Below are 27,976 nucleotides of genomic sequence, written 5' to 3'. Positions count from 1 at the left end.
GTTAGGATTGTTATTAGTTTATTTAGGTTTTTAGATATATTTTTATTTTAAATATATTAATTTATATGATATTAAATATAGAATTTGAATTAAAACATTTATTTAACATTATGACATGAAAATAACAATATAGTTGGCCTATTACATTTTAGTATTAATTATGCTATAATCTAATGTCATGTTAAGGCAAGCACTATAGAAACTCTCAATTGTTATGTATTCAGGAAGTCATTCACACATGGTCGGTCCAATACACCACAATTCAAACAACGTCCCAACTGCACACAGCCCAAGCTGCTCGGCTTACTCTCCCACTCTTTCTCTTTCTCTCTCTCTCTCACACACACACACTCACACAAAGAAAACAAACCTGTTTGTCTGCCTGTTAGCTACCCGGAAACTGATCAGAGAGAGAGAGAGAGGGAGAAAGAGAGGTGAATGTGTGCAGTTGAGTTCCTGTCCATAAGCAGCATGAGCGTGAGTGCCTCTTCAAAATTTAGGACACAGAGATACAATCAGACAGACTGACAGAAATCTCATGGATGAGAGAGATAATGGCTGAGCAAGAGCACTAAATGTCTGTATGGGTGGAGTGATGGTGGGACCTGGAGGCTGGTAGATCTGAGAGTAAAGCTTTAGTATTTCAACTATTTTTGGTGTCATGATTTTGGGTTACTTTGTAATGGAGACATGGCAAAAAGACACATGACTAGAACTTTGTATCTATTTTCTGCGGAGGACCTTTCGTTATTTTTTGCTAAAACCAGCCTGCATAGTTTTTTTGTCAGGTGTGGCACATGTGCTGTTTGGGTAAGTCAGCTTTTCTTGTTCTGCTCGGGAAGAATGTTTCTTGTGAAACGAATGTGGCAATGATGACAAATCTTCTTCTCACTTCATCTGACCCGCGGACCTTGACATGGGCAGCACAAAGTTTTTAAACTGGATTATTGAACTAAGTTTTGCAGTGGTAAGATGACTGATGACCTCAGCCTGAGCGTTCTTTGCCTTCTGTCTTTCAATACTCACCACCTCTATATCCTCCATCAAGTTCTCGACTGTTCATTTTGAAATCATCATACTTACAGCTGCGTTTGAGCTTTTCCTATCATTATATCATCATCTGTGATAACAGGACAAAGAGTTACTGGGGAAGTGGTTTTCATATAAATCACGCTACCTAAAAATAACTTTTCTGAGAATAATGGAGATGTGAATTAACCACTTGTTGTTATAGCTGGTCATTTGATAAGTTATAGTTTCAGAGGATTTCATCTTTTCAGACTAGCTCTGCTACAAATGACGCTTTGCATAAACTCAGCCTATCAGCTGTTACATGCATATAAGAGAATATCTACATCAACTACACTTTAATTGTGTGAAGGAAGTGATTGTTTCAACACTATTTTCAATGACTGTTGATTGAGACACATGGCAGAATCTTAACTAGCACTCCATGTGTGACACATTGGATATAGCTCATCTATCATGGCAACAGCTAGGCGTTCGAGTCAAGCTCCTGACACTTCTCAGACCGTGTCTCAGTCCCCCACCAGCACGGACCGTAAACTTCTTGATAAAGTTCTCAGGAGACTGGACAAACTGCATAAACTGAGCACCAACCCCAGGTTGGGTCTTAAAAACAGCCCGCCGTACCTTCCCGAACTAGTGTCGGAGACCGCCATCCACCTGACAGAAGTATGGGCTCCCTACAGGGGCTCCATGATGGCCGTGCCACGAGGGGACGAGGGTGATTATCTGAGGATCCACGTTCGACACCTGCTGGACAAGGCAGATAAAGCTGTGCTACTGTTCAAGGATGGCAAGGAGAAGATGTTTGAAGAGACATCAAGCTACAGGTAAGACAACACAAGAAGCACAGAGGTCAGTTTTTAGTCTACGCTCTGGACTCGGTATGTGTGTTCTTCAGAACATCTCAAAGACGATCATAATTGAGTGGACTGAAAGATATTAAAGGTAAAAAACAGACACAAGGTACATAGATAATAAAGCAGATTAATCTGGTTTGTTTTAGGTAGTTCCATCAAAAGTGTGAATCATTTTTGCTGGTGATATATTTGATATACTTAAAATAAACCAGAATAATATAATTTTTTTTAATAAAAAATAAAAACAGAGAAATGCTCCAAAAGTAAAAAAATTGTAAGATTGGGTATATGTTTATGTGTGTGTGTGTGTGTGTGTGTGTTTGTGTGTGTATGTGTATAAACAGTATATAAGTACATATAAGTACATATAAGTACTAACCCTAACCCTAATCCTAACCAAAAAGTACCAATTCTCTAAAGTGGGTAATTTGACATGTAGTTATAAATTAATGAGATTAGGTTGACTTGGATTATCAAAATAAAATGTAATCATATATTAAAGTATAAATTAGTGTGTGTGTGGTGAGAGATTTCATCTTTTCATTCATATAGCTCTGCTAAAAATGATGCTATCCATAAACTTAACCAATCATAAGTGGTTACATGCATAAAAGTGGACTTTCTCTACTACACTTTAATTGTGTGAACAAAGTGATTTTTAGATGATTTAGATACATATCAGAACCTTAATTTAATAGGTAGTGTGTGTGTGTGTGTGTGTGTGTGCGAGAGAGAGAGAGAGAGAGAGAGAGAGAAATAAAGTATAAATTAAATTAACAGGTTTCTTGAATAGAGCAGACCTAAAATGTTTTGTTTACCAAAAATTTACCATATAGCTCGGACAGAAATGCAATAAGTTTTTTTGGTAACTGAAGAATCTGGAAATGTCAATACCACTTTAATTCAAGACTCATCACCACTTCTCTAACAATGGTCCTTTGGTTTTTGTAATCTAATTATAATAAAAAAGACTGTCAAAAAGCAGCAGAAATACATTAAGTATTAAAACTATTTAAGTAGTGGTAGAAAAAGTATTTAAATTAGGTCATCAAATGAAATGGTAAGACTGATTAAACATTTGCAAGGCACGCTACATGTACCTATAAATAGAATTACAATGCTTAGCAAAAACGTCTGTCAAAAGAATGTAAATATAAGTACTGACATGTCCACACACGTATAAAGATGGTAATCAGTTTTGCGAGGGAAAAACGATCCTAGAAAAAAGTCCCTGTTATAAACCTTAACAACAATTTGACTGGAATAAAACACCTTATTTTTTAATCTTAAGAAACAAAAGATAGACTTTCTGTCCCTATTTAGACTTTGTGGTGAGTCTTGACCAAGTCTCTGCTCTGCTGTGACTACTAATGACCAGTGTGTATAGTGGGGCATTATCATGGAAATGGAGGAAACTTTCCTCTGGCGACGGAGGCCAACAGTTTAATGTTATGTTTCGGCACAGCAGTGGCTGTTCTGCTAACTTCCTGATCACAAAACATAACTTTATTTTTTATCGTATTATTTTTGTTTATGCACGGCAAAAAGAGAGAATGAAATATGCTCCTCAAATAATACATCACATTAGAGAATAACATAAAATCCCTGAGACCCAAAAGACATAATATTTGGTCTGCTCCTCATTTATCTCCAAGTCAAAGTAAATAATGGGCTTGTTTGCAATGTCTGCAAATTGTTTACCTTCTCTTCTGTTTGAAGCTGAATAGCAAGACCTTCAAGTCGCAGGGTTTTTTTTTTTTCCTTCTTTCCACTTGAGCGCCAATGTGTTCAATATTTCACACAGCATGTCACAGCTGGACCTTTAGGGTTGAGAAAAGTTTGAAAGAATACAAGCAGTATCACAATGTGTCCATCACTTATGATATGCTGACAAAATACATGGATGATAATATATTTGATAAATAGATACAGTGGGTCACACCCCATTCCTTAAATTTCTGATTTTGTATTGAGAAGAATGAAATAGCCTATTATATCTCCCCTGTAAGCAAATTATTTATTTATAAGAGAGAACGAAATGACCACAAAAACCTAATACAGTACATGTGGGTACATGGAGCTCATTTCACCTGATTTATGACTGCTGGGCAGCGATTAGACCATGGCAACATGGTTAGTGGACAGGACAGTATGTGGTGGAAAATTTAAGAAGGTGACTAAAGGAAACTTCAGGCCTCAGAAGCGCTATACTTTCTGTTGGCTGCTCAGATAAAAGGTAAGAAGAAATGAGGGCTTTGTGGCTTAGCTACTAGAGATAAAAGTAGAAACAAAGCGGTCATATTGTCTGAGTGGAAAAATCTGTTGCACAAGCCATGGTTGGTCAGTTTAGCACCCAAGTTAGATGCACATGTATCTCAACACGCTAAAGCCACATTATCCAGAGCCTAACAGAAACAGACTCAAGGAATCTCAATTCTAAGATTTATTACTGACTAAACTGTACACTGAAAAAAATGTATTGCCGTTAAAACAGTTTTCACTCAAAAAGTAGTAGTACATTTCAGAAGTAATTCCTGAGAAAGATCAAGTAACATATTGAATTAAGAATTACATGTTTAAGAAGAAAGACTGAAATAGTATTTTCTTGTAGAAAGTGCTCCAATAGCCTTATTTACAACATTAAAAAAACAAGCAAAAAAACAATAGACATCATAAAACAATGAAACGTTGAAACATCACCTACTACACAAAAAACAATGCATATTACATCTGTACTGTTGTGTGCATTTAATAAATACATTTATTTTCCCTGTATTTATGCAGTCTGAGTTAATTATGCACATTTGTGACACGAGTGTAACAGATGAGAGGTGCTGATCTGTGCCGTGCTGTGCGTAGAGGATGCTGATGCTACCATGGCAACCTCTTTGATCAATTAGTAATGGAAAATTCTGTCAGCCCGACCACAGACACTCAGGACAGGATGCATCAAAGTACTACTTCCTGTTTCTAGGCGTTAGAGTGCATTGTGCTTATGTCAGTCTTTTGTTTCTTTTTGGGTGTATGTTTGTGCAACTTTTTAACATGATTTTAGAACACATTAAAAAACTATTTTCATTGTGCACAAAACAAAAAAGCACCACAGCTCTTCTGTGCACCTAGTATTTCTAGACACTTTATACAGACAGATGTGTTTCACTATGTAATATTTGTACACAGACAAAATATGTATATTTTTAATGTAAAAAATATTACATTCTTTCTATTTCAGGAGAAATCTTACTAAGCTGTCACTGCTGTTCAGCCACATGTTGAATGAACTACAATCTTTGTTTCCTGGGGGAAGATTTCAGGGTGATACTTATAGAATTACAAAGACAGAGGCCAAAGACTTCTGGAGGAAAGCCTTTGGACACAAGTATGACAAAAATAATTTACTTTAATGTGTACTGAAGATTCAGATGTACGCATCCATCTTTGGATCATTAACTCTCTCTCTCTCTCTCTCTATCTGTCTATGTCTCTCTCTCTCTCTCTCTCTCTCTCTCTCTCTCTGTCTATGTCTCTCTCTCTCTCTCTCTCTCTCTCTGTCTATGTCTATGTCTATGTCTATGTCTCTCTCTCTCAGATGTATAGTGCAATGGAACATTTTTAAACAGCAGCTGAGGAGGGTTCATTACTTAGAAGAGGGAATGGAGGCCATGGCTTTGAAGTCCACAGTTGATCTCACTTGTAACGATCACATATCCATCTTTGAGTTTGATATTTTCACCAGGCTTTTTCAGGTATCCTAATCTTGATCAGAACTTTTGTTTAAAAAAAGCAGCAACAGTCCATGACTTAATATTAGATATGTTTGATAAAATAAGTCATATAAAATAAATCAAGCATGAAAAGTAGATTATTACATTTGTAACATTATATATATAACATTATGTATAACATTTGTTTATTATAGACGTTAAAGTTTCAGGCCTTCTAATCTATTAATGAAAGTTGTCTGCAATAGAACATCACTTCATGGTTCTCATGGAGTTTTTTTTTTTTTTTTTTAGCCCTGGTCAACTTTGTTAAGAAACTGGAATCATTTAGCAGTAACTCACCCAGGATACATGGCTTTTCTCACCTACGACCAGGTCAAGGTCCGACTAGAGCACTACAGACACCGTCCTGGCAGGTAAGACAATGGCAAAGCCCAAATGAGCTGATAAACCCCAAGTATTATGGATAGCTCATCTAGGTTTAACCTTAGAACTACAGTGGTTTAGATCTGAACTCTCACTGGCTCTCTCCACAGCTACATCTTTCGTCTCAGTTGCACACAAATGGGTCAGTGGGCGATTGGTCATGTGACCAGTGATGGCAACATTGTGCAAACCATTCCCCAAAACACACCTCTTTACCAAGCACTCATACAAGGTTTCAGAGAGGGCTGGTGAGTTCAAAATCTAATTAAAAAAAAGTACATGGAAATGAAATCTGACATCATAATGTAATCATAATCTGGATGCTTATATCTACAGCTATTTGTATCCTGATGGGCATGATGTAAACCCAGACCTCACCAGCCTGTGCAGTTCGACTCAGAAGGGTCGAGTCAAAGTCACAGAGGTAATATATACCTCAACTATATAAAAGCATGGTCTTTTCTTCAAATAAACTAAATGTTTTGTTTTTTTTGGGGGGGGGGGCATGTTACAATAAAATGTCAATTATAATAATATTAATAATCTTGTACTATACTACATTCAATTAAATCCTCCTTTTCTTTTTTTTTTTTTTTTGCATTTGTGTCTTAAAAGCTGATAAATTAGAGTTTGACATACTCTTTTTTTTTTTTTTTTTAGCAATTTCTTTGTGTGTCTCTAATGCAAGATGCACTCTATCCTTTATGTGTTGAATTTCTCTCTTCAGGAGCAGTATGAATTATACTGTGAGATTGGCAGCACATTTCAGCTCTGCAAAATCTGCACAGAACGAGACAAGGACACTCGCATTCAGCCCTGTGGGCATCTGCTGTGCAAGCCCTGCTTGACTGGCTGGCAGGTATATCATTTTCTTATTGTGCTCAGACCTCTATCTCCATTCACACTTGCATGCACACTCACAATCAGTCATGGTCAAGTAACACCCAGAAACCCACATTCAGAACAGCTATACATGATTACATGATTGAGTTTTCCGTTGTTGATGTACAAACATATTAAATAGAACTCATTAGAATACAACTCTTTTACTTGAAATAAACCACTAACATAAACAGAGAATTAAATGCTTGCATAAAGCAAAGTCATTCAGAAAGCAGTTCCGCATGAAATATTGTGTTTGCCACAGTGTCATGCAGCATGACCTGACATTTTGGCTCAAGCTTCCTGCCTGTGTTTGATCAAGCATATGTGTGCAGTGTGACTGATTTTCCACTTCTCTTAAGTCACTCTTCATTGCATGCTAAGATAACATTTACCCTATCAAACGAGAGGACGTGATGCATTTCTGTAGCTCTACATCTTACACATTCAAAGACATGTGCAACTCTCATAAGATGTCAAGAGATAAGCAAGTCTTTCTTGTGGCGTGATGTGCAGGAGAAGGATGCCCTTGGGAGCATTAAATAAGTATGTGAATTTGCATGTGAAAGTTGTGTCGCTCCCTCTGATGTGCAGAAGTCAGACGGGCACACGTGCCCCTACTGCCGCTGTGACATCAGAGGCACAGAGTCCATCCTCATTGAGCCCTACCAGCCAGCGAGAGACAGGAGGGCAGGGGGGAAGGAGGAAGAGGAGGAAGACGAAGATGAGGAGGATGATCATGAGGATGTGGAGCTGGTGATGAAAAAACTAGCTTTTATGAAAAAGGTGAGAGTGTGTAATATGGGAATGGGTGTAATCTGAAATTTCCATTTATTTATTTTATTTTATTTTTTTAATTGAATGAGATTTTACTCTTATATGTTTACTCTTGTGTGCTTAGAGTTCTCAAATATGAATTTCCATTGCTTGTTTTTTTATATAACCAACCACATTTACACAAAACGCCAAGACCTCTAGACCTCACACTGTCCTTTCATACAAAATACATTTACATTAAACAAACAAACAAACAAACAGTTTTTACACAATTTATACAATTATTCATCAGTATAATGGCTAGATTATTGGTGATTGCATAATCTGTTCTGTATCAGTTATCAGCCAATATTACAGTTTTCTCAATTTGTTTATAGATATTAGTTGTGAATGCTCATTTCCAGTTTTAAAATTGTATTACCTATTTAGATTAACTTTGCCACCATCTAAAGCTCACGTAAAGTCCATCTATAAAAACACTGTTTAATGTAATATTTAATAAATCTCAAAATGAATATCCATTTTTCATACTGTTAATGTAAATGTTGTGATGACTAAATTTACCTGTAGCAAAATGCTAAGATGACATTTTATTATTATTCATGTATTCATTTAAACAAAGTTTTATTTCATTTGAGTCATTTAAACAGAATTTTAATATTGACCAATTGTTGGAGCTGGACGATAAATTGTATTGTATTCATAATCGCGATTTGTTACTTTCTCGATTTATTAAGCAAAGTTGTCTGCAATATTGTCTGCCTTTTTTTTTTTTTTACTGAAACTAGCTTTTATTGTATGATCATCATACAGCAAGTTGCTTTGCTATGAAAAACATCTGCTTACGCAATAAATGAGAATGTAATTTTAGGCTTGATTCCTTGCGAGTCTTCAGTTCACTCTGACTTTAATGGTTGTTTAATCTCATTCCTCTCTCACTATTTCAGATATCACAGGAGGAGTATCAAGTTCCTCGTTCCAGTCTATCACCCCCCCCTCTTCCTCCCAAAACACATTCACTTTCCCCGTGTCCATCTCCCAAACCGGCCTCCAGATCCTTGAGCATAGGCACACAGGTCAGCCAGTGTAGACTCGTCTGTCTATTTATCTGTGCTGTTTTTAAATCACGTTGTGGTTGTTAACCTAATTCTGAAATGAATAACGTTACTTTTGTAAAGTGCATAGTCCTCAGTGGTTAGTAAGTACATTTAGTGGAACTGTAATCATGAGAATCAGTTATCATTCTCTCTCCGCAGAAAGTCAAACATGGTTCCTGGTCAGAAAACATGCTGAGACAAACTTCCTCAGATAGGTAAGAAATGTTTTGAATAAGCATTATTTTTACAGCACAGTACACATGATTAAGATTCTCCTTATGAGTATTTGGCAATAATGCATGAATACATTTGCATTAGATCCTCTGCTAGGACACCTGTTTGATCTTGATGGTAACTGACGTCATGCTTCCACTAAAAATAACCTTGACATTCATTGCATAAATAGTTCAGAAAAGTTAGCTACCATGCTAGTTGCTTTCAGATGCCACTTTGATAAGTTTTCACCTAATGCGGTTACATTTCTCACATTTTAAGAATACCTTAAGTGTCCAAATACATTCTGGAGTTACTGGAGTTATAATAGAATTTTTGATGCATTACTAAGTTATTAAATAAAAATAATAAGCTTCCATAATAATGTCTTTTTCTGTTATCCTTTTACTGCTTCTTAATTGGATTCAGAAGTGAGGAACTTTTGGAAGACTTCCGTCCCTCCTCTTTGCCATGTGTCAGAAACAGTGGGTATCATAATTAACTTTCATTCACCTGTTGTATGCTTATCATAACTGTGATATTTCTTACAATAATTTTCTTAAGAATACTTGTGACAGGTTCTGTTGAACACTTGAGACGACCGAACATGACTTTGCTGCTGTTGTACTGACATCTAGTGGCAGGATTTGAAATAACACATCTGATGAAACATGATTTCCTGTCTGTGTAGGTGGGGTGTCCTGGGAAGGGCCAGCAGAAAGTGTAAAAAGGAAAAGGAAAGAGAAAAGAAGGGGCAATGAAGAAGAGGAAGAGCATGACAGAGGTGTGTTGGATTCAGAGCCTCCCTCAGGAAGTCAAATTCATGGGGAGAGAAAAGGAAACAATTCATCCTGACAGGAAAAATCACTTCAGACGTCAGACTGTACAGTTTATTGGCAAGACAAAGCAATCTTGTGATATCTGCAACACTGGACAAACAAAATGGTTCAAAGGACTCAATAGTGATCAGATTCAGAACATATATGCATGCAGGAATATTAGCTCCATTGACCTTTGCATTGACAGCAGAAAACAAGCATCTTACTGCTCACATCTTTTTAATACATTTTAAATTCTACCTCATGCCTACTAAATTTTATATAACAAGAACTGTGTTTTGACAGACCACAATGAATAAAAAATGCTGTTAATTAAACAAACTGCTGACTTTTTTCATTTATATCACAAAATATAGGTTGTTTAACTTTTTCTAAATAAGATAAAAGTGTGAAAGTGAAGAAATATTTTCAGCTCAAACCAAAACCCCAAACAAAGTTTCACAGTACAATACATAACAGCAACATAGTTTGCAAATTCACAGTGTCATATTTAGTAAAAGAATGTAAACAAACACTTATTGATATTCTTGTTACTGCCGAAAGTCTTTCAGAGATCTGTCAAATGAAGCAATGGTTTTCCCAGGCTGGCTGTAAATGAGAATCTTAACAACGGATTGATTGCTCCGTACTGTTTCGACTTGGTCTCTGCTGCCCTCTGCTGGATTGAGACAGAACTCAATTTGTGTTAAAATAATAGAGTAGCATGCTTCCTGTTTGTTTACAAGTGGTTGGGATTCATCTGAATGCATTCTTCTCGTTTCTTTCATTCTTCTATGATGAGTTTCACATGATTTGTCACCGTTACAGTTATAGTGTGACAAGGTTAAGTTAAACCTGACTTTCAAGCCATACAAAATGTGATCTATTGGTGCCCCATTGGAGTACAAAAACTGAAAACATGCCTATATGTTGAATCAATGACCTGGATACAGTAGTATAACTTAACACACACAAATAATGATAATAATGATAATAATAAAAAATAAAGTTTAACATCTTAAACTAGTTAAATTAGTTTACCGGCCATTTAGAACTGGTGCATCCCCCAAGTGAATAAATAGATAAATAAATACAATGATAATAATAATAATTAAAAAGCAATTATTCAAATCTTAGATGTTTACCAAGATTATCCTTCTATTATCTATTGAAACCCACAATAGTATTTAAAATATCAATAAGCTTAATATAAAATCATCATTTATTAAACCCTACATATTAGCTTATGAAGATGATATTGATATATATATATATATATATATATTTTTTACATTTTTTAAAAGATCTAATTCTTTTAAAAAGTGAGTTAAAAAATATTTTATTTGACTTTCTTTGCAAATTATTAGTACAGCTATCCAATTATTTTTCTATTGCAGTATGTTCTGGTATGTGAGTTAAAATTCTAATGTGATGTGGTCCTTAAAATCACTATCACTAACAAAAATGTGCAGTCACTACCGAAACATGGGATGTTTTGTCAAAAATAAAGTCTACTAAATTATCAACTGAAATAATATGATAGTTTTTTATTCAGTGTATATTCAGACTAATGAATCCTTAACTTTACAAACAGTATGATCACCTTTTTTGCCTTTTACAAAGAAAAATTGGATTCAAATTGATACAAATATCATAAATTACATTTTGAAATATTGTTAAAATGTAATTGTTATTGATTTTCCTTAGCTTCTGCCAAATGACTAAATGTAAACCTTCTAATTAAATTATTATTACTGTGTTTCAGTGGTGACAAATTTGGAGAGAGGGCAAATATTCCCAAACTTTCTGAAAATACAGTATGATACCCTCATTAACTGCATAATTACTAGAAATGTGTAGTTCTGTAGAATGGCCCATACACGTCTTCAAATTCGCTTTCCAAACGTCATTTCCTCCTCCCCCCTGCTGTCACTTTATATGAAATCGCAAGTGTTTACGTTTGTTATTTAGCCTGAAGAAACGGGTTCGTGTTTGTAAAGTTGGCAGTTTTTAAAAGCAACCTGAAAACAAAGTCTGATTATGAGAGTGCTTTAATTTTGTTTTTATGTGTTTATCGCACATCGCATAGATTAGCCTAGTTTCGATTTCCTTGGATTTCGTGGAAACAGAAACCAACATACACGACAGAGCCATGGACAGTCGGTGAGTGGATATATTTGTCAGTCTTTTCAAAAACATAACAACTTTCACATATTTATGTATGTTATGTTATTTTCTTACGTGTCACTTATAAGACCGTCTAGTTGACAAGTGCACAGTTCCTATTAAAATACAGTAAAGCTGCGCTTATTTCAAGATCATTAACTTGGGCCGTTTACTGATGAACTGTATTATAACTTGACAAGACATATTAAAAAGTGTTAAAAAGCAGCTAGAAGCGAGGTATAGGTCGACGGTGTTTTAGTATCTTATAACTCAAGTCCTATCTAAAAATATTGAATCGCAGCGTAATGAAACGAGAAAGATTTATTTGTGAACCATGTAAAAATACTTGAGGCACCATTTCTTGTTTTGGATTCATTACTCATAAATAATACACAAAATGTCACATTTGAGCCACCTTTAAAAGAGTGAGATTTCACCAGAATGTAAAGTATTGACAGAATGTCATGTTTTTATATAGATTGTACATGCCAGCAAAAATACAAGAGGATCGTTTCAACAAAATCAAGGATTTGTTTGCCTCGGAAAGACCTGAAGAAATTCCCCACCGGCTTATGTCTCTGTTGGAGGTCTTTGACCGTTTTAAGATAGACATCGCTGTGACTGGAGAGTCTGGTGCAGGAAAGTCTTCTCTTATCAATGCGATCCTCAGATTGAATCCTGATGACACAGGGGCTGCTCCAACCGGAGCGGTGGAAACCACAAAGCAAGCAACCATGTATCAGAATCCAAATCTCCCACACATCAGACTGTGGGATCTTCCAGGGATGGGCACCCCTTCCTTTGCATCCAAGAGTTATGTAACGACAATGAACTTTGACCTGTATGACATGTTCATGGTTGTGATGTCAGAGAGAGTCAGAGAAAACAACATGCTGTTGATTGATGAAATAAAGCAACGAAAGAAGCCATTTTATTTCATTAGAACAAAAATTGATAATGATCTGCGTAGAAAGAAAAGCAAAATCTCCCAGATACGTGCACTGGATCAAATGAGACAAGACTGTGAGAAATATCTGAAAGAGAAGAAACTGGACCCCCATGTGTTCCTAGTGTCATCCCATGAGACAGAAAAGTATGAGATGCAGAACCTCATGGACACTTTTAAGGATGATGTTTTTCAACTTAGAGCAGAGTTGTTTTCAGATTTTCTGGACAAGATTTTGCATGGAGGATGGATAAAGGCTTGGTGAGTGGATATACTGTAATTACATGGTTGTAAATGGTACTGTGTTGGCTTCATAAGGAGCTTAAAACTTTTATACCATTTTTAGGAAAACATGAAATTATGTGAAAGTTTGAAGTAGGATAGTATATTATTTTCCTGCAAAATGTAGTCCTATTATATAATAAAATGTTTATTTGTTTATTATTATTTTATAGACTTACTGCCCCTGACATATTGTCACAAGGGTCTGCTGGCGTCCTCCCTATAATATAATTTCCTCTTCTGTTTCATCATGGTTAACCATATCATTGTTATTTGGCAGATAAAAGTTTTTAATCACCCTAACGTTTTTTTTTATGTAATACCCCAAATCAAAAAGAACAATTCATTTTGATTCAGAAATTAAGAACATTGTCATCATAGATGAGTTCATTGCATGTATTTCGGAATAGAATAGAAATAATAAAGAGGGCAAATAATGAATATTTCAAATCTCATTCATCCTAACATTAATGTAATTTTATTTTTGTATTATTTTAGGTATGCTACCAGTCACATCCAACAGACTGGGAAACTTGAAACAGAGGACATCAAAGCATTGCAGGATATGTATAAGCGCACAGGCTTTGGAGCTGCGAAAGTCAGTGTTGTTCTGGAGGCTTTGAGTCACTTTCAGCTAGATGTGGCAGTTTTGGGTGAGACAGGCTCTGGAGCGTCCAGTTTGGTAAATGCCTTAATTGGGTTGAAGAATGAAGAGTGTGGTGCGGCTTCAGCGTCCGTCAGCAACCCAGCAATGAGTCTGGGATACCCAGATGTCCGGTTCTGGGACATATCTGGTATAGAGGGGGTCATGGATTACTCGATGTATGAGATGAAACAACACCTGAATTGTTATGACTTCTATATCATCATTGTATCAGACTGGCAGAAAGCACGGCATTTAAAACTAGCTAAAGCAGTTGAAGAATTAAGGAAGCATTACCTCTTGGTCCAGACCAAAATTGACTGTCATCTACAGACCCAAAGTGACTTGTGCTGTGATGAGACTGAGATACCTGATGGGCTTCGGGCACAATATAGCCAGAAGCTTCAGATGGCCAAACTGTCTGCTCAGCAGATGTTTCTCATCAACAGTCTCGACAGATGTGCATTTGACTTTGTAGGTTTGGAAACTGCACTCTCCTGTGACCTCAACACTGTCAGGACAAGTGCTTTTGCATATTATATCAAAAACAGTAAGGAAACATAAATAAAAACATTTGTAGCTAGAAATGTAAGATATGATGCAGACTTCTGTTTAATTTACCATTAATTATTCAAGCTTATTATAGCATAACTGCTGTTTTCAACTGGTGTGCAATATAATATATTAATAAAATTAACAAATAATCTTTAATTGTTTATTATACTGTATAATTCTGTATTTTTTGTCTGTGACAGATCTCTTATATAAATACATAAAGAAAACGTTAGCAAGGCACCACGTTTTGCTAAGATTGCTTTGTCCTAATTATTGCAAAAGAATAGAAGATACACAGTTGGGAAACAGAAAATTATTTGTAGAATTTGTTCTGCAGTAAAAAACGTGAGCTGTTGATCTCAATATACTGTTGTAATATATGTTTGTATTAATTGCAATAAGTGCAGTTTTCACAGTTAGGACTATTTCTTGTTTATTAAAATGTTTATGAAAAATACACCATGCTTCCATTCTTGTTGTGCAAACCATAAAAAAGTTTTAATGGACTGTGGGTAAGTTGTACTATAACATAATAATTAGATTTTGTTTTGTGAACCTGAAAATCATAGAAATAATTTATTCGTAAATTTGTAAGTAATTTGATATTTACGTGTACTCTCCAGGTCTACGTCTATATTTGTCTTGTTGTTAGGGGTAACAACACACACATACACACACACACACACACACACAAAACCTCTATGCCAAGTGTCAGTAATAAGAACCAGACTGATCTATTACTTTGAAACTCAAATAAACAGCTTAGTCACACCTTACAAAAACCCTTTATAAAATGCAAATGCGTCATAAAGCTGATAAAAAGTCCAAAAATAAACCTTTAAAGTAAAGGTTGTATTCACACACCCATCTGCTTACTATACAAACAAATACCTATAAAAATTCAACAGTTTAACTGCCAATACATTTTAGGTAGCACCATGAAAAAAAGTGATGCTAACAACTGACAATCATAATATATATATTTGCTAATAGAAATTATGACAATAAATCTTTTCATTAAATTTTATTACATTTAGACTTCGGACGTAACCACACATATTTTCAATAATACAAGTGCCCTTGAGCCTGGATGTTGTAATACACATACAACTAGTAAATCCTGAAAATCAACACCTGCCACTGCCATTTATCTTTTGTCTCAGTATATAACAATATACATAAAACCAATTGACATGTATTTAAAAACCCAGAACATACAGAAAATGTGTATTGTTTAGTAGAAGGTAACATAAACATATTTAATACACCGTAAAACAAGTAAAACATTACATTTTCAGTTAATAGTCCTAAAATCTACATAATGGTATAATAGCAAGTAGGCAGACTTTTTCGCACAAACCACCAGATTCCCTTAAACAATCACACATTTTACCCATTTAGATGTCTAAATGCATATTATTCTATGTATTCCATTCCATGTGACATACACTACAATCAAATATGAAGAACATAACTGGACAATATTCAATATAATTCCAACTATTGAACTGCATGCATCTCTGCTGTACTAGCTTGATTTTTATTAATCCAAACCTGCAGCTTGAAGGACCTGTCTCATGTCATTTATCATTTCATTTAGAGCCCCTTGCAAGACATTGTATGTTGATCTGAAGGCCTCAGTCGCATTCATAAAACTGGTTACAAGTAATCTAGCATCAAGCAGATCCTCTAAACTTTTCACTGGTTTTGTCATAGCTGTACGAGGCCTAATTGCCATTTTGTCTACTAATGCTAATGCTATAGGAGACTTTATAGCCGAATTTAGCTGCGAGAGAGGCTTGTTCACTCTCTCTGACAGTTTGATGAGTGATTGCTCATTCAAACCCAAAGCGTTATGACAACTTACGAGATAGGTCAACAAAACCGTCTTGTCAATGGCCAGAGATAATAAAGGCAATGGGATAAGAGCACCCAGGCTTGAGCCCAGTGCTGCAAGCCAAATAAAATTCTCCAAAACCTCTTTCTTCTTCTCTAGCATAGCCAGAGAGCACACAGGCACAGACTGGACCAGAGCAAATCTCTTGTATTCTGAAAGCTCTGACTCTAGGGTATCTACCAGGTCATGGAAATCATATTTTCCCAAATCATAAGAGGATATCAGAAACACCTTGGGGTTTCCTAGCTCCTTCACGTTGCTCTGGCAGTCCTCTCTAATTGTGCAGAGTACCTGTTGCTCATCGAAATGTCTTCTTGTCTTCAACACTGACCGAATGTCATTATCAATCTTAGTCCGGACGAAATAAAACCTCTTCTGCTTCTTTTGAATCTCTTTGGCCAGAAAGACATCATTTTCCTTGAACCTCTCTGAGGAAATGATGATAAATGAATCATACGTTTCAAATTGCACTTCCTTGAGGAATTTGTTCGCCTTGAAATTAGGCATCCCAGTCCCTGGCAGGTCCCACAGTCTGACATTTGACTTGGCGGGATGGGTGTACATAGTAGCTACCTTTGTTGTTTCGGTTATTCCTGTTGGTGCAGAATTGTCATCATCATCATTCAGACCTCGAAATGCATTGATGAAGGCAGACTTTCCTGCTCCTGTTTCCCCAGTCACTGCAATATTCAGAGTCACACTGTCAAGACTGTGCAGTTCCTCTTTAGCCTTTGCAACAGCGGTATTTGGGTCATGTTCTCTCAGTCTCTGCAAAGCTCCAGAGAAATCCAAGTCAGCGGAAGAATCTTCAGTCATTATGCCTTGTAAAATTCTGTAAAATTATAGTAGGTATAAATCATTGATTGGTTAAGTAACTTCACTACAGTAAAGTCAAGACTTTTTCCTTTGCTTGGTTATGGACAGCTGTGACTTTATTTGACACAATTTCGAGTTAACATCTCCCGTTTACATCTCACTATTGCAAGTTTTCATTGTAACTGCAACTTTTTTTCTTTCAGTGTAACTTTACCTGATCTCACAACTGAGACTGTTAATGTATAACACAATGTGCTTTATTCCTTTATCTTGAAATCTTGAGGTAAATAACCTTGAGTAAAATGATTAGAAATATAAAAAAGTAGGTGTGTATATAGAAAAATGTATCACAAAAAAGGTTTTTAAACACATTTTTATTGAATGAGAATCAATACATCATGTGAGACTTTTAACATTTTCCAGATTTCAGCATTGAAAATTAACACAAATTGTGAACAATTAAAAAAAGTATACTTGCCTGTATAATATAATTCAACACGTAGTATGATATTAAATAAAAGTGTCAGTGATTTCTGAAATGCTTCCATGCATGAACATTGTAATCTAATCTTTGAATACTGTACTGTATGAAGACATGGAGATACTATAATCTCCTTCATAAACAGCACACAATCTAACAAACATGCTACAGCCATTAAGTCCATATCAGAAGCAGAAAATGCATATTTTCTCTATAGTAATTAAATCAATCAACAAAACCAATTAATGACTGCATTCTTAAACAAATAATGGCTAGGACATCTACAAATTCTAACATAGTGTGTCCAGCTCAGCCTCCTTTCTTATTTTTCGAGCAATTTCTGCCAGTTCATTTAATCCTTCTCTCAAGAGGTAATTAGTAGTACCGAAGGATATTCCTGCAGCAGCAACACTTCCTACACCTGGAAAGAGACTTGCAACATACTCAATAGTAGCAAGGGATGCAAGTGCAGCAGAGACTTGTATTCTGGCCACTGCTTTTTCTCGGATGGCAGATGCCAACTTTGATTTGGCCACATGTTCCAGCAATGGCTTGTTCACTTTTTCAGATAGCCTTGTCAGTGATCTTTCATCCAAACCAAATGCATAGTAGCATCTTGTGAAGAAAAGCAACATAATGCTTGCATCACATGCTACTGATAGTCCAGGCACAGGGATGACTGCTATACCAGCAGAGGCGAGAGATGCAGCCCAGATCATCCCTTTAAACATCTTGATCTTCTTCTCCAGAGATTCAGCAGAGCACACTGGCCAGGCTTGTAGAAGAGCAGATCTCTTGTGCTCTGGAAGCTCTTCTTCCAGAGATTTTTGAAGTAGTTCAAAATCATAGTTCTCCAATTCAAAAGATGATATCAAGAAAACTTTGGGGTCTCCCAGTTCTTTCAAGTTTTGCTGACAGTCCTTTCTTATTTTGGAAAGAACGTTCTGCTCATCAAATCCCTTTTTTCTTTGCTCTGCTAAAATGTCATTGTCGATCTTGGAACGAACAAAGTAAAAGTTTTTCTTCTGCTTTTTTATTTCTTTAGCCAACATGACATCATTCTCCATGAACCTCTCCGAGTTTAAAATAATGAAGAAATCATAGATGTGAAAATTGACATCTTTGAGGTATTTATTTGCTTTGAACTTTGGACTCCCTATTCCAGGCAGGTCCCAGATTTTCACATTTGGCACTGCAGGATGCTCATACATGGTGGGCTCCTTTGTAGTTTCTGTGACTCCAGTAAGTGCTGCTCCATCATCGTCTTCATCATTTAGACCTCTAAGTGCATTTATAAAGGAGGATTTCCCAGATCCTGTCTTTCCGGTCACAGCGATGTTAAGGGAGACATTCATTAACTGGTCAAATCTTTCTTTAGCTTTTGCTGTGGCCTTCTCCAGGGTGGACTCGCCTGATGCCTTTACTGCCTCAACAACAGCAGGGTCTTGACTTTCCATGTTTTAAACTGTAAAAGTTGTAGATGTATATAGAAGTATGTGTACTTCAAAATTAACTCTTATTTGAAGCCTGATTGCTAATTATTTCTGGTAAAATAATCATATTTTTTAATGGCGTTTGCTGACAGTGTTTACTCTATTCTTAATGTGTCAAAGACTTCAATTGTTCTGGTTGATTGTGTATTTTCAAAGTCTATTAATAACAATTTAGCAATAAAACTACAATTTGTACATAATAAAAATAATGAATAAGTTATAACATATTATAGTTTGATAATATCAGCAGTGTCATACTGACCTTTTGTGTGGAGAGCTTTTAATGTTGTATTGCCCTGGGTGCTCCGCTTCCCTGTCAGAGTAAAAATTCATAAAAGATTCATTAAACAAACTTTATGGAAACTGAAAACATGGATGATTCACTTCAGCAGCATTATGAAACATATAAAATATACTGATCAATGAATACAAATATTCAGTTTTATTGACAAAAACAACAAAAAATACTAAATGTGGCAGTTAAATTATATATTGGTTGAGTAGACTACAATTTGATAATTTAAAGCTACAGTACATGAAAAGACAATGAACCATACAATTATAATCATAAAGGCTTAATATATGAATATGATTATAACTAATAGCCTATATAACCAGGATATACATTTTTTATATATTTAATCAAGTCAAGTCACCTTTATTTACAAAGTTATTTTAATAGTATAGATTGTAACAAAGCAACTGAACAGCATTAAATAAGAAAATAGTGTCAATAAAGCAAAAGGGCAGTTCATCATTAAAGTAAATTATCTGGTAATCAAAACTTGTGTGAAAAGAGCAAATGCTCCAGAAACTCCAATAAAAATTGTAACCTACAACTTTTTGGTTTATATATATATATATATATATATATATATATATATATATATATATATATATATATATATATATATATATATATATATATATATATATATATATATTTGTGTGTGTGTGTGTGTGTGTATACATACACACAATACTATCATACAACATTTACTTGATGTTCATTTTTACTATTGAATAAAGCAATTGACAACAAATGATAGCCTATACTTACTTTTATGTCTGGGTTCCAGCAGTAAACCAGTGACTCTTCACTTATAGAGATGCTTAAGAAAACGATGTAAAATTTCTACAGGTAGAAAATCAATATAAATGAAAAATAATCGGCTGTTAAATACCGAGCTTTTACCTGTCACGATTTCCAGGAACTTCTTTTCTTCTTCCAAGTTCCTTCTTCACGCGTTTCTCCCTTTCTCCTAGGCTACTTGACGTGCTTACGTTGGGGAAACGAAACTTAAGGCACGATCGATGAGTGACAGTCCAAACAACCAATCAAATCAGCGCTACATTTTTAAAATCACATTACTTGGTTCATTAAATGCATTAGCAAAAAAAAAAAAAAAAAAAAAAAAATAAGCATAAGATTATTGTGGGTTTTTTTTTTGTCTCTTTTTAATGTATTGGTTACACTATAATGATTTTCAAAGTTGTAAATTAAACAAAGACATTTTTGATTTCAGCCTCGTGAGTCGTGAAACTGTGTAAAAAAAAAAAAAAAAAAAAAAACATTCTGACACGCTATTTGGTTATATATTATGCGACTTAGGAATTGCCCATTGCAAAGGTTTAACCATGCTTCAGTTTAAAAACGAGTAAATGTTTTTATAATAAAAGCTAAACACCGTTTAATTTTTATTATGTATGAGACATTAGCCTATACATCATTAAAAACAGATAATAAACAATTTTTATTTTGCCCTTTATTGGAATGTTTTACAGGAAGTAAATCAATTAACAAAAGCAATTTAAGGCATTTTTAAGATAATATGGAAAAACATGTTCAAAACAGTAATAACATGCAGCTCAGCATAATTCTGAGTTACTTATGAGTGAATGTGACTGCGTAAAAAAAGTAAAAAAGGCTTAACGAAAAAGATCAATGGCATGACCTCTTGACTGACCTCAGTCTCTGATTTCAGTAGACGTCAGTCAGACCTGCCACTTTCAGCACTTCTTTGGCTGTCTCAGCAAGATCCTGAACTCCTGCTCGCAGAAGGTTCAGTGTTGCGGAGTAAGACATTTCTGCAGTTTTTTTACTACCTACAACAGGAACCATGCTCCATGCAAACTTAACTGCTGCTTCCCTATTTGTCAGTGCTGATAGCTCCTTACTACTGAGTTTCTTTTGCCCAATAGCTATCACTAGAGGTGACTTTCTTACAGATTTAAGGGATGGATTGTTGACTCTGACTGAAAGCTTATCTATTGATTCATCATCCAGACCGAATGCATAGTAACACTTGGTAAAGAAAGCCAGCAAAATGGCAGCATCACAAGCCATGGAAAGACCAGGCACTGGAGCCACAGCAATGGACCCAGAGGCGACTGCTGCCGACCAGGTTTGCTTCATAAACAGCTCAATTTTCTCATCCAGAATCTTTGAGGAGTATATTGGCAAGGACAAAATCAAAGCATCTCTCTTGTGAGCAGGTAGCTGCTTCTCCAGTGTGTCGATGAGGGTTTGAAAATCATATTTATGCAATTCAAAAGAGGAAATCAGAAAAATTTCTGGTTTGAGGTTATTCACATCATTAAGGTTTCTATGGCAGTCCTCGCGAATATGTGAGAGAACTTTCTGCTCATCGAAGTCTTTCCTTTGAGATTCTGCTCGAATGTCATTGTCAATCTTCGAGCGGAGAAAGTAGAACAACTTCTTCTTCTCTTTAATTGCTTTAGCCAGCATGATATCATTTTCTTTGAATCTCTCGGAGGAAATGATGATGAAGAAGTCAAAGGTTTCAAGTTTCACGTCCTTTAGATATTTCTTGGCTTTAAATTTGGGACTTCCAGTCCCTGGCAGGTCCCAAAATTTTACACTGGGCATTGTAGGATGTGCGTACACTGTTGATGTCACTGTCGTCTCAGTCACTCCTGTGGGAGCTGCGTTGATGTCGTCAGGTTTCAGACCTCGTATTGCATTGATAAAGCTGGATTTTCCTGCTCCAGTTGATCCTGTAACAGCAATGTGAAGTGTGACGTTGTCCAGGTGTTTCAGTGGTTCTTTAAAACTTCCTGTTTCATAAATGTATTCAGCAGAACTAGTGAGTACAACATCAGGTACTTCATATATATGCTCCTCTTCTTGCTTTTTAGGTGTTGTGTTTATACTTTCCCTGTTCTCAGTGCTTTCTGATTTTAAATGAATGTTCTCCTTTGCTTTACACAGAAACACATTATCTGTGTCATCTTGTGACTCCTTGGCATCTGGACACACCGCTCCACTGAGCAATTCTTGCTTCTGTATCTCCATAACGTCTGCATTTTCCTCATTAGTAGTGACTTTATTTGATTGTTCACTGAGATTATTCTTATTAGGTTTGTCTGTCAAAAAATATTTTTCCATTACAGCAGCTTGTGGCTCTTGACAATTGTCTGTTTGGACACTGTCAGGTTGCATTGCTTTATGAATGTCTGTAGCTTTTCCACACTCAATTATTCCCTTTGCTTCCTCATTTGTCACCAGAACTGTAATTCTTGGCTCTCTTTCCTCCTCTTTATCAACAGCCTTCACGTGTTGTTGTTCTGGGGTGACTTCACATGGTTCATCAGCTTTCGTTTGCCCATTTTGCTCCTCAAGACATCTTGCCTCCTGTATCATGTAAATTTGACACATTTCAACTTTTTCTGACTGATATTCAGTTGTTTTATTTGGTATCACTTCTTTCTCTGCTTGCTTCTCTTTATCACTCCGTATTTTTTCTCTCACATGTTGTTGTTCTGGAGTCACTTCACATGGTTCCTCAGCTTCGGTTTGCTCATTTTGTTCCTCAAGACAATTTGCCATCTGTAACATGTCAAAATGACACATTTCAACTTTTTCTAACTGATATTCAGTTGTTTCATTTGTTATATGTATCCCTTCTTTCTCTGCTTGCTTCTCTTTATCACTCTGTATTTTTTCTCTTACATGTTGTTGTTCTGTGGTAAGTTCACATGGTTCCTCAGCTTCGGTTTGCTCACTTTGCTTCTCAAGACATTGTGCCATATGTATCATGTCAAAATGACACATTTCAGCTTTTTCTGAGTGATCTACAGTTGTTTCATTTGTTATATGTGTTATTATTTCTTTTTCTGCTTGCCTTTTTGTATCACTCTGCTTTTTTTCTCTCAGCCTCTCTCTTTCCTTCACATCATGAAGTTTTGATTCAACAATGTCCAGTGATGAACTCCTTTGTTGTGGTTTCTCTGGTTGTTTCTCCATAGTTTGAATGAGTTTTGATTGGATGACTATAGGGACTTCAACAATTCTGTGTCTCTCTAATAGCTTTTAACAGTGTCCTCGTGAAAGGATTCTGTTGTTTTTTCTGTAGATTTTGAGGAAAGGGTCCCTAAAGACATTGACTTCATCTGACATGATGACTCTGAAAAAGCAAATGTTACTGCCATGAAACATCTAGAGAAACGTTTGCACATTAGTTCTGTAGTACTAGTGCTTTTATTTACAAATGTTTTGATAAGTTAGTATAATAAAGCCGCTGTTTACAGTAGGCTAGGCCTAGATGTCGCTGTCTACATAGCCATGTGAAATTTAAACATGTAGTTTACAAACCATTCAGTATAAAATATATAAAGTAATTATCATAGGAATCATCATATTAATGTCATATGACGTTATTATAATTTAAGTAAACACGTTACATTTTCATTTTAAATTAAGTGAGTACAATTAATTTATTGCCACTTCTCTTAGTGGTTATTAGTTGAATTTAAAAGTGAACGCAGTATTCTTTTTAATGTTACACCGACATCTAGTGGAGAATATATATACACAGTATCGTTCAAATTCAAAGGTATTTTTTTTTTTTTTTAATTTGGGAAGAAAATTCAGCTGGAAGAGTGTTACCAAGATAAAGTGTAGATCAGCCCCATATTAAATAAAACTTATCCTCACGAGCACCTACACTGTTTTACACTATTTATATTTTCAAATAAACAAACATAAATAAATATACTAATCCGTACAATAAAACAGCATTATAAGTAAATATCTATTGGAAAATATTTGTTTTCCTACTCACCAATAATATGGAATTCTAATTCTTCAGGATTGCTTTATTTTATATGTGATCAATACATAAATTAGCAGTCAACTTTTGTATTTTTGCATTCATAATAAGACAAACTCACCTTATCAGTGCACAGGTGTTTATAATACTGGTATCTCTGCATGTGTCAAAATGATGAGGAAGCTGTTTATGAAAAAGGTGTAGGTGTGGATTTAGGGTGTGGTTTAGAGAATATCTGAGAACTGAGGCTAAAAATCTAGCCAGGACTACTTCATAAGAAAACAGAAATTTTCTTAACTAAATATAAATTCAGTGACACACTATCGATTACCAGAAAAATAGTCTGTAAATGTAAAAACACACTTGCAACAGAAGTCAATAGAGTATTTCTTGTATGTGTATGTTTATGTGCATTTTAAACTACTGACCATATTAAATATTTCCTGTACATTTTAACTTATCTACTTAACTTATCTTTTTCTTTTATTTTTTTTAAATAATATATACATTTTGTCTGAATGCTATTTCCAAATAAAACACAAAGCAATTCCGAACATGCACATTTCCACACGAATGTTGTTAAGCAGGAAGTATTTTTCTGGAAGCAGATTCTTTCTTTCTTTCTTTCTTTTTTTTTGGGGTGGGGGGGGGTGGGGGGGGTGGGGTAATATGCATATTATTGCAACTATGGTAAATGAACATGTTGCTTGACATTACTAAAAATGTAATATAAAATGTTTTAGATTAAACCACAGAACCAATATATATATATACACACATGTTCCTGGTTCATGTTTTTCAACTTTCAGCACCTTCTATTTTGAGCCGTGTTTGAAGAAGTTTCAATGTCGTAGAACAAGATATTTCTGTGGGGGTTTTTTACCATAAATTTTTTCTCTATTGAGGCTTGTGTTTAATCCATGGACAATCTTTAAGCAAACATTTTATTTTCCTAAAAAAAGATGAAATTTTTGTTTGAACTTTGCTGGAGCTAACACACAATTTAAAACTCTATATTTCCTTTTTTATATTTTTGTTTATGTATCATAATTAAGTACATTTAATTTGACCTAATTAATTTTTTTACATTATGTATTTGAATACAAATTGTGCACTCCCGATTTTGTTTAAATGACTCTCTTAATTGACTTTGTCAATGAATGGCATCTGTTAAAAATGGTCAAAATGAACAGGGTATTAACATATTAAATGGTCATGTGTATCATAGTAAAATACTGTGCATAGTGTGTTTAACATATAGTATAACATGATTTCATTTTGCCCAGGGGCAGTGTATTGTGTATTATTGTTCTTTACAATATGCAAGATTCCAGGTCATATACCAGAAGTATTTAATAAATAAAGAAGTGAGTTTAACAGATGCTTACGTATAGCAGTCATTATTATTATAAAAAAAATTTTGCGTAGCTTGTAGAATTTGAATTTAGTAGAATATTAGTGTTTGGAAAGTATATGATGTCTTAGATACATTTATTTTAAACAGTTTTGTGTGTGTGTGTAAATAAGATATCTAATAAGGTTGCAAACCAATGAACAAAGTCATCTAATTAACTAAATAACACCAAGTGAAATAAAAGAAGAATAAATCAATTATTTAATCAATAAGTATTTTATTCACTGCACATCCAGCATACATGCAGTGCATACTGTACACACACTTAGATATACAGACACAAATGAAAGAAAATGGCAAAATTAGAAAGTGAACGGGTTTGTTCACTTGGTCTGATAGCGCCTGACTGATTTGATAAGCCGTAGCCTGTGTAGACTTGCTGAAAAAACTTTTCATAATCACAGGCCAGTGACAATCCTGGGATGGGAGCTATCGCCTCGACCGCCCGGCTGCAAATGCATTTAGCCAATTTTTCTTGTATGTTTTCTTCTTTGTGAGGGCCTCTGGAGAATAAACGGGAAGAGACTGAATGAGAGCAAATTTCTTGTTCTCAGGGAGTTCATCTTTGAGGGTGTTGATGAGCTTCTGAAAGTCATATTTTTCCAAATTAAATGAAGATACTAGAAATATTTTGGGTATTCCGACTCTCAATAGGTTCGCCTTACAATCCTCTCGAATGTTTTCGAGCAACATCCGCTCATCAAAGTTTCTTTTGTGTGATTCAGCACGAATGTCGTTATCAATTTTAGTACGAATGAAATAAAATAGCTTCTTGCTCTTCATGATCGCCCTGGCCAGCTCGATGTCGTTCTCCTTAAATCTTTCAGAGGTCACTATGAGAAAGAAGTCATAAGTGTGGAAATTGACATCTTTCAGGTACTTCTTTGCTTTAAATTTGGGACTCCCAATTCCAGGCAGGTCCCAGATCTTCACATTTGGCATGGAGGGATGCAGATACATGTCGGGCTTCATGGTAGTCTCAGTTGTTCCTGTGGGAGCTGCGTCTTTATCATCATTAGAAAGGCCTCTGAGGGCATTGACAAGGGAAGACTTCCCTGCTCCTGTCATCCCTGTTATAGCAATGTTAAGTGTAACATTCTCTAACTCTTTCAGTTTACTTTTCAGTTTGTTTGTTTTCTCTGCAGGTGGAGAGTCAATTATTTCCTGTAATTCTAAACCAAGAGAGTCTGAATCTTCTGTGTTTGCCGTGGCATTAGACAATATGTCTATAAACTGTCTGGAAATTATATAAACATTTTTGTTGTTGTCCTCTTCCTCTGGCTTTTTGATATCTCTGAGATTATTGGCTAATTCTATATGATCAGGATTTGTGTAGATTTTGAGGAAAGGGTCCATAAAGACGTTGACTTCATCTGACATGATGACTCTGAAACAGCAAAGCATCTAGATAAATGTCAAGAAACATTCTGGGGGTTCTACTGCAAGTAATAGTGTTTCTAGTGAAACGTTTAGTATAGCTACAGTTATTTTGCAGTAATAGGGTCATTGTTTTTGTAGCTAATTATGAGGGTCTCTAGTCTTTTATCTTATGATGTTCTAATCAGTTCCTTTAAATAAAGTATATATTTCGTTTTATACACTTTTTTTAAACACAATACACTTCGTCTCATAGTGTTTTTCTGTTGAATTTAAAGGTGCACCTCTTTAAAGGTTCTTTGTAATGTTGTGCTGACATCTAGTGGAGTGTCGTATTCATGCATATATTCATATTTATATAAACCACTAGAAATTCTGTAACCCATTATTTATTTATACATTTTTGTAAATTCAGCTGGAAGAGTGAAGAATCTCATAAGCATCTACATCTTTATATATTTATATTTTATAATATTTGTATTTTCAATAAATAAATAAGCTCTACATTTTGTACAATAAAACAGCATTATAAATAAAATCCTGAAAAAAATTCTTCAGGATTACTTGTGATCTTAATGACAAAGACTGTGTAAAAATATCGATATCAAGATATTAATCGATTTTCTTTTTTAAACGGAATGATATCGATTCTTAAATCCCAATAATCGATTAGTCTAGCCTGTTTTCAGTTAATGGACTGAACACTGAAGGGCACAATAAATCACAATAAGCATTTTGCTTTGGTGCTTTTAATATGAAACAAAGTCTCAGGTTTAATCTCCATTTATGTCCATTTTATTGCAGTATTCAAACAATAAATGCCATTTTGTCGCCGTTTAATGTGGAGTGAAGGATCGCTGTAGCGCTTCATTTGAACAGACGCGGGAGCGCGTAGAGCACGTGAACTGATCATCTCCTCCACATTAATACCAGAGTTAGCACTAAATAAACATGATTTAACATCAGAAGGAAAGTTAAAAGAAAGAGTACAACTTTACAATCCGTATCCTGTC

At 35.2% G+C, this 27,976-nt stretch overlaps 5 protein-coding genes and 1 pseudogene across 8 annotated transcripts; 2 read left to right on the top strand and 4 right to left on the bottom strand.

Moving 5' to 3' along the window:
* Positions 1–226: 226 nt before the first annotated feature.
* Positions 227–10,071, top strand: cblc (Cbl proto-oncogene C, E3 ubiquitin protein ligase). Its single transcript, XM_026284947.1, has 12 exons — positions 227–1,856; positions 5,119–5,265; positions 5,476–5,632; positions 5,903–6,024; positions 6,145–6,282; positions 6,371–6,458; positions 6,762–6,893; positions 7,511–7,702; positions 8,641–8,769; positions 8,950–9,005; positions 9,433–9,488; positions 9,695–10,071. Exons 1-12 carry the CDS (start codon positions 1,486–1,488, stop codon positions 9,856–9,858), a joined length of 1,752 nt encoding a protein of 583 aa, XP_026140732.1. The 5' UTR covers positions 227–1,485; the 3' UTR covers positions 9,859–10,071.
* Positions 10,072–11,736: 1,665 nt separating this feature from the next.
* On the top strand, positions 11,737–14,870 carry irgq1 (immunity-related GTPase family, q1). Its single transcript, XM_026284946.1, has 3 exons — positions 11,737–11,984; positions 12,466–13,194; positions 13,714–14,870. The coding sequence occupies exons 1-3, from the start codon at positions 11,974–11,976 to the stop codon at positions 14,420–14,422; spliced, it is 1,449 nt and encodes a 482-aa protein (XP_026140731.1). The 5' UTR covers positions 11,737–11,973; the 3' UTR covers positions 14,423–14,870.
* A 560-nt stretch (positions 14,871–15,430) lies between these two features.
* Positions 15,431–20,357, bottom strand: LOC113116663 (interferon-inducible GTPase 5-like). Of its 3 annotated transcripts, none has more exons than XM_026284942.1 (3): positions 20,296–20,354; positions 19,363–19,413; positions 15,431–17,142 (listed from the first exon to the last, which is right to left on the bottom strand). In XM_026284942.1, the coding sequence occupies exon 3, from the start codon at positions 17,124–17,126 to the stop codon at positions 15,957–15,959; it is 1,170 nt and encodes a 389-aa protein (XP_026140727.1). In that variant the 5' UTR covers positions 17,127–17,142; positions 19,363–19,413; positions 20,296–20,354; the 3' UTR covers positions 15,431–15,956. The 3 variants fall into 3 exon arrangements, with proteins under 3 accessions (XP_026140727.1, XP_026140726.1, XP_026140728.1); XM_026284941.1 differs by lacking the exon at positions 20,296–20,354 and adding an exon at positions 20,161–20,234; XM_026284943.1 differs by lacking the exon at positions 19,363–19,413 and having other exon boundaries at positions 20,296–20,357.
* On the bottom strand, positions 17,484–20,377 carry LOC113116664 (interferon-inducible GTPase 5-like). 2 transcript variants are annotated; one of them, XM_026284945.1, is made up of 3 exons: positions 20,296–20,377; positions 19,363–19,413; positions 17,484–19,072 (listed from the first exon to the last, which is right to left on the bottom strand). In XM_026284945.1, the coding sequence occupies exon 3, from the start codon at positions 19,062–19,064 to the stop codon at positions 17,898–17,900; it is 1,167 nt and encodes a 388-aa protein (XP_026140730.1). In that variant the 5' UTR covers positions 19,065–19,072; positions 19,363–19,413; positions 20,296–20,377; the 3' UTR covers positions 17,484–17,897. The 2 variants fall into 2 exon arrangements, with proteins under 2 accessions (XP_026140730.1, XP_026140729.1); XM_026284944.1 differs by lacking the exon at positions 20,296–20,377 and adding an exon at positions 20,161–20,209.
* Positions 20,378–20,800: 423 nt separating this feature from the next.
* On the bottom strand, positions 20,801–24,334 carry LOC113116865 (uncharacterized). Its single transcript, XM_026285185.1, has 2 exons — positions 24,294–24,334; positions 20,801–23,527 (listed from the first exon to the last, which is right to left on the bottom strand). Exon 2 carries the CDS (start codon positions 23,365–23,367, stop codon positions 21,082–21,084), a length of 2,286 nt encoding a protein of 761 aa, XP_026140970.1. The 5' UTR covers positions 23,368–23,527; positions 24,294–24,334; the 3' UTR covers positions 20,801–21,081.
* A 1,452-nt stretch (positions 24,335–25,786) lies between these two features.
* Positions 25,787–26,944, bottom strand: LOC113116863 (interferon-inducible GTPase 1-like; annotated as a pseudogene).
* Between the last annotated feature and the right edge of the window lie 1,032 nt (positions 26,945–27,976).

The sequence above is a fragment of the Carassius auratus genome, chromosome 16 (assembly GCF_003368295.1).
Source record: "Carassius auratus strain Wakin chromosome 16, ASM336829v1, whole genome shotgun sequence".
Classification (NCBI taxonomy): Eukaryota; Metazoa; Chordata; class Actinopteri; order Cypriniformes; family Cyprinidae; genus Carassius; species Carassius auratus.
Note: the sequence above shows the minus strand (reverse complement) of the source record. Positions and strands in the feature narration are given on the sequence as shown.

Coding starts and splice junctions, on each gene's coding strand:
- cblc (XM_026284947.1), top strand. CDS start 1,486: ATGGCAACAGCTAGGCGTTCGAGTCAAGCTCCTGACACTTCTCAGACC. Junction 5,266..5,475: donor AGGAAAGCCTTTGGACACAA/GTATGACAAAAA, acceptor TCTCTCTCTCAG/ATGTATAGTGCAATGGAACA. Junction 6,283..6,370: donor CAAGGTTTCAGAGAGGGCTG/GTGAGTTCAAAA, acceptor TTATATCTACAG/CTATTTGTATCCTGATGGGC.
- irgq1 (XM_026284946.1), top strand. Junction 13,195..13,713: donor GGAGGATGGATAAAGGCTTG/GTGAGTGGATAT, acceptor GTATTATTTTAG/GTATGCTACCAGTCACATCC.
- LOC113116663 (XM_026284943.1), bottom strand. CDS start 17,126: ATGACTGAAGATTCTTCCGCTGACTTGGATTTCTCTGGAGCTTTGCAG.
- LOC113116664 (XM_026284945.1), bottom strand. CDS start 19,064: ATGGAAAGTCAAGACCCTGCTGTTGTTGAGGCAGTAAAGGCATCAGGC.
- LOC113116865 (XM_026285185.1), bottom strand. CDS start 23,367: ATGGAGAAACAACCAGAGAAACCACAACAAAGGAGTTCATCACTGGAC.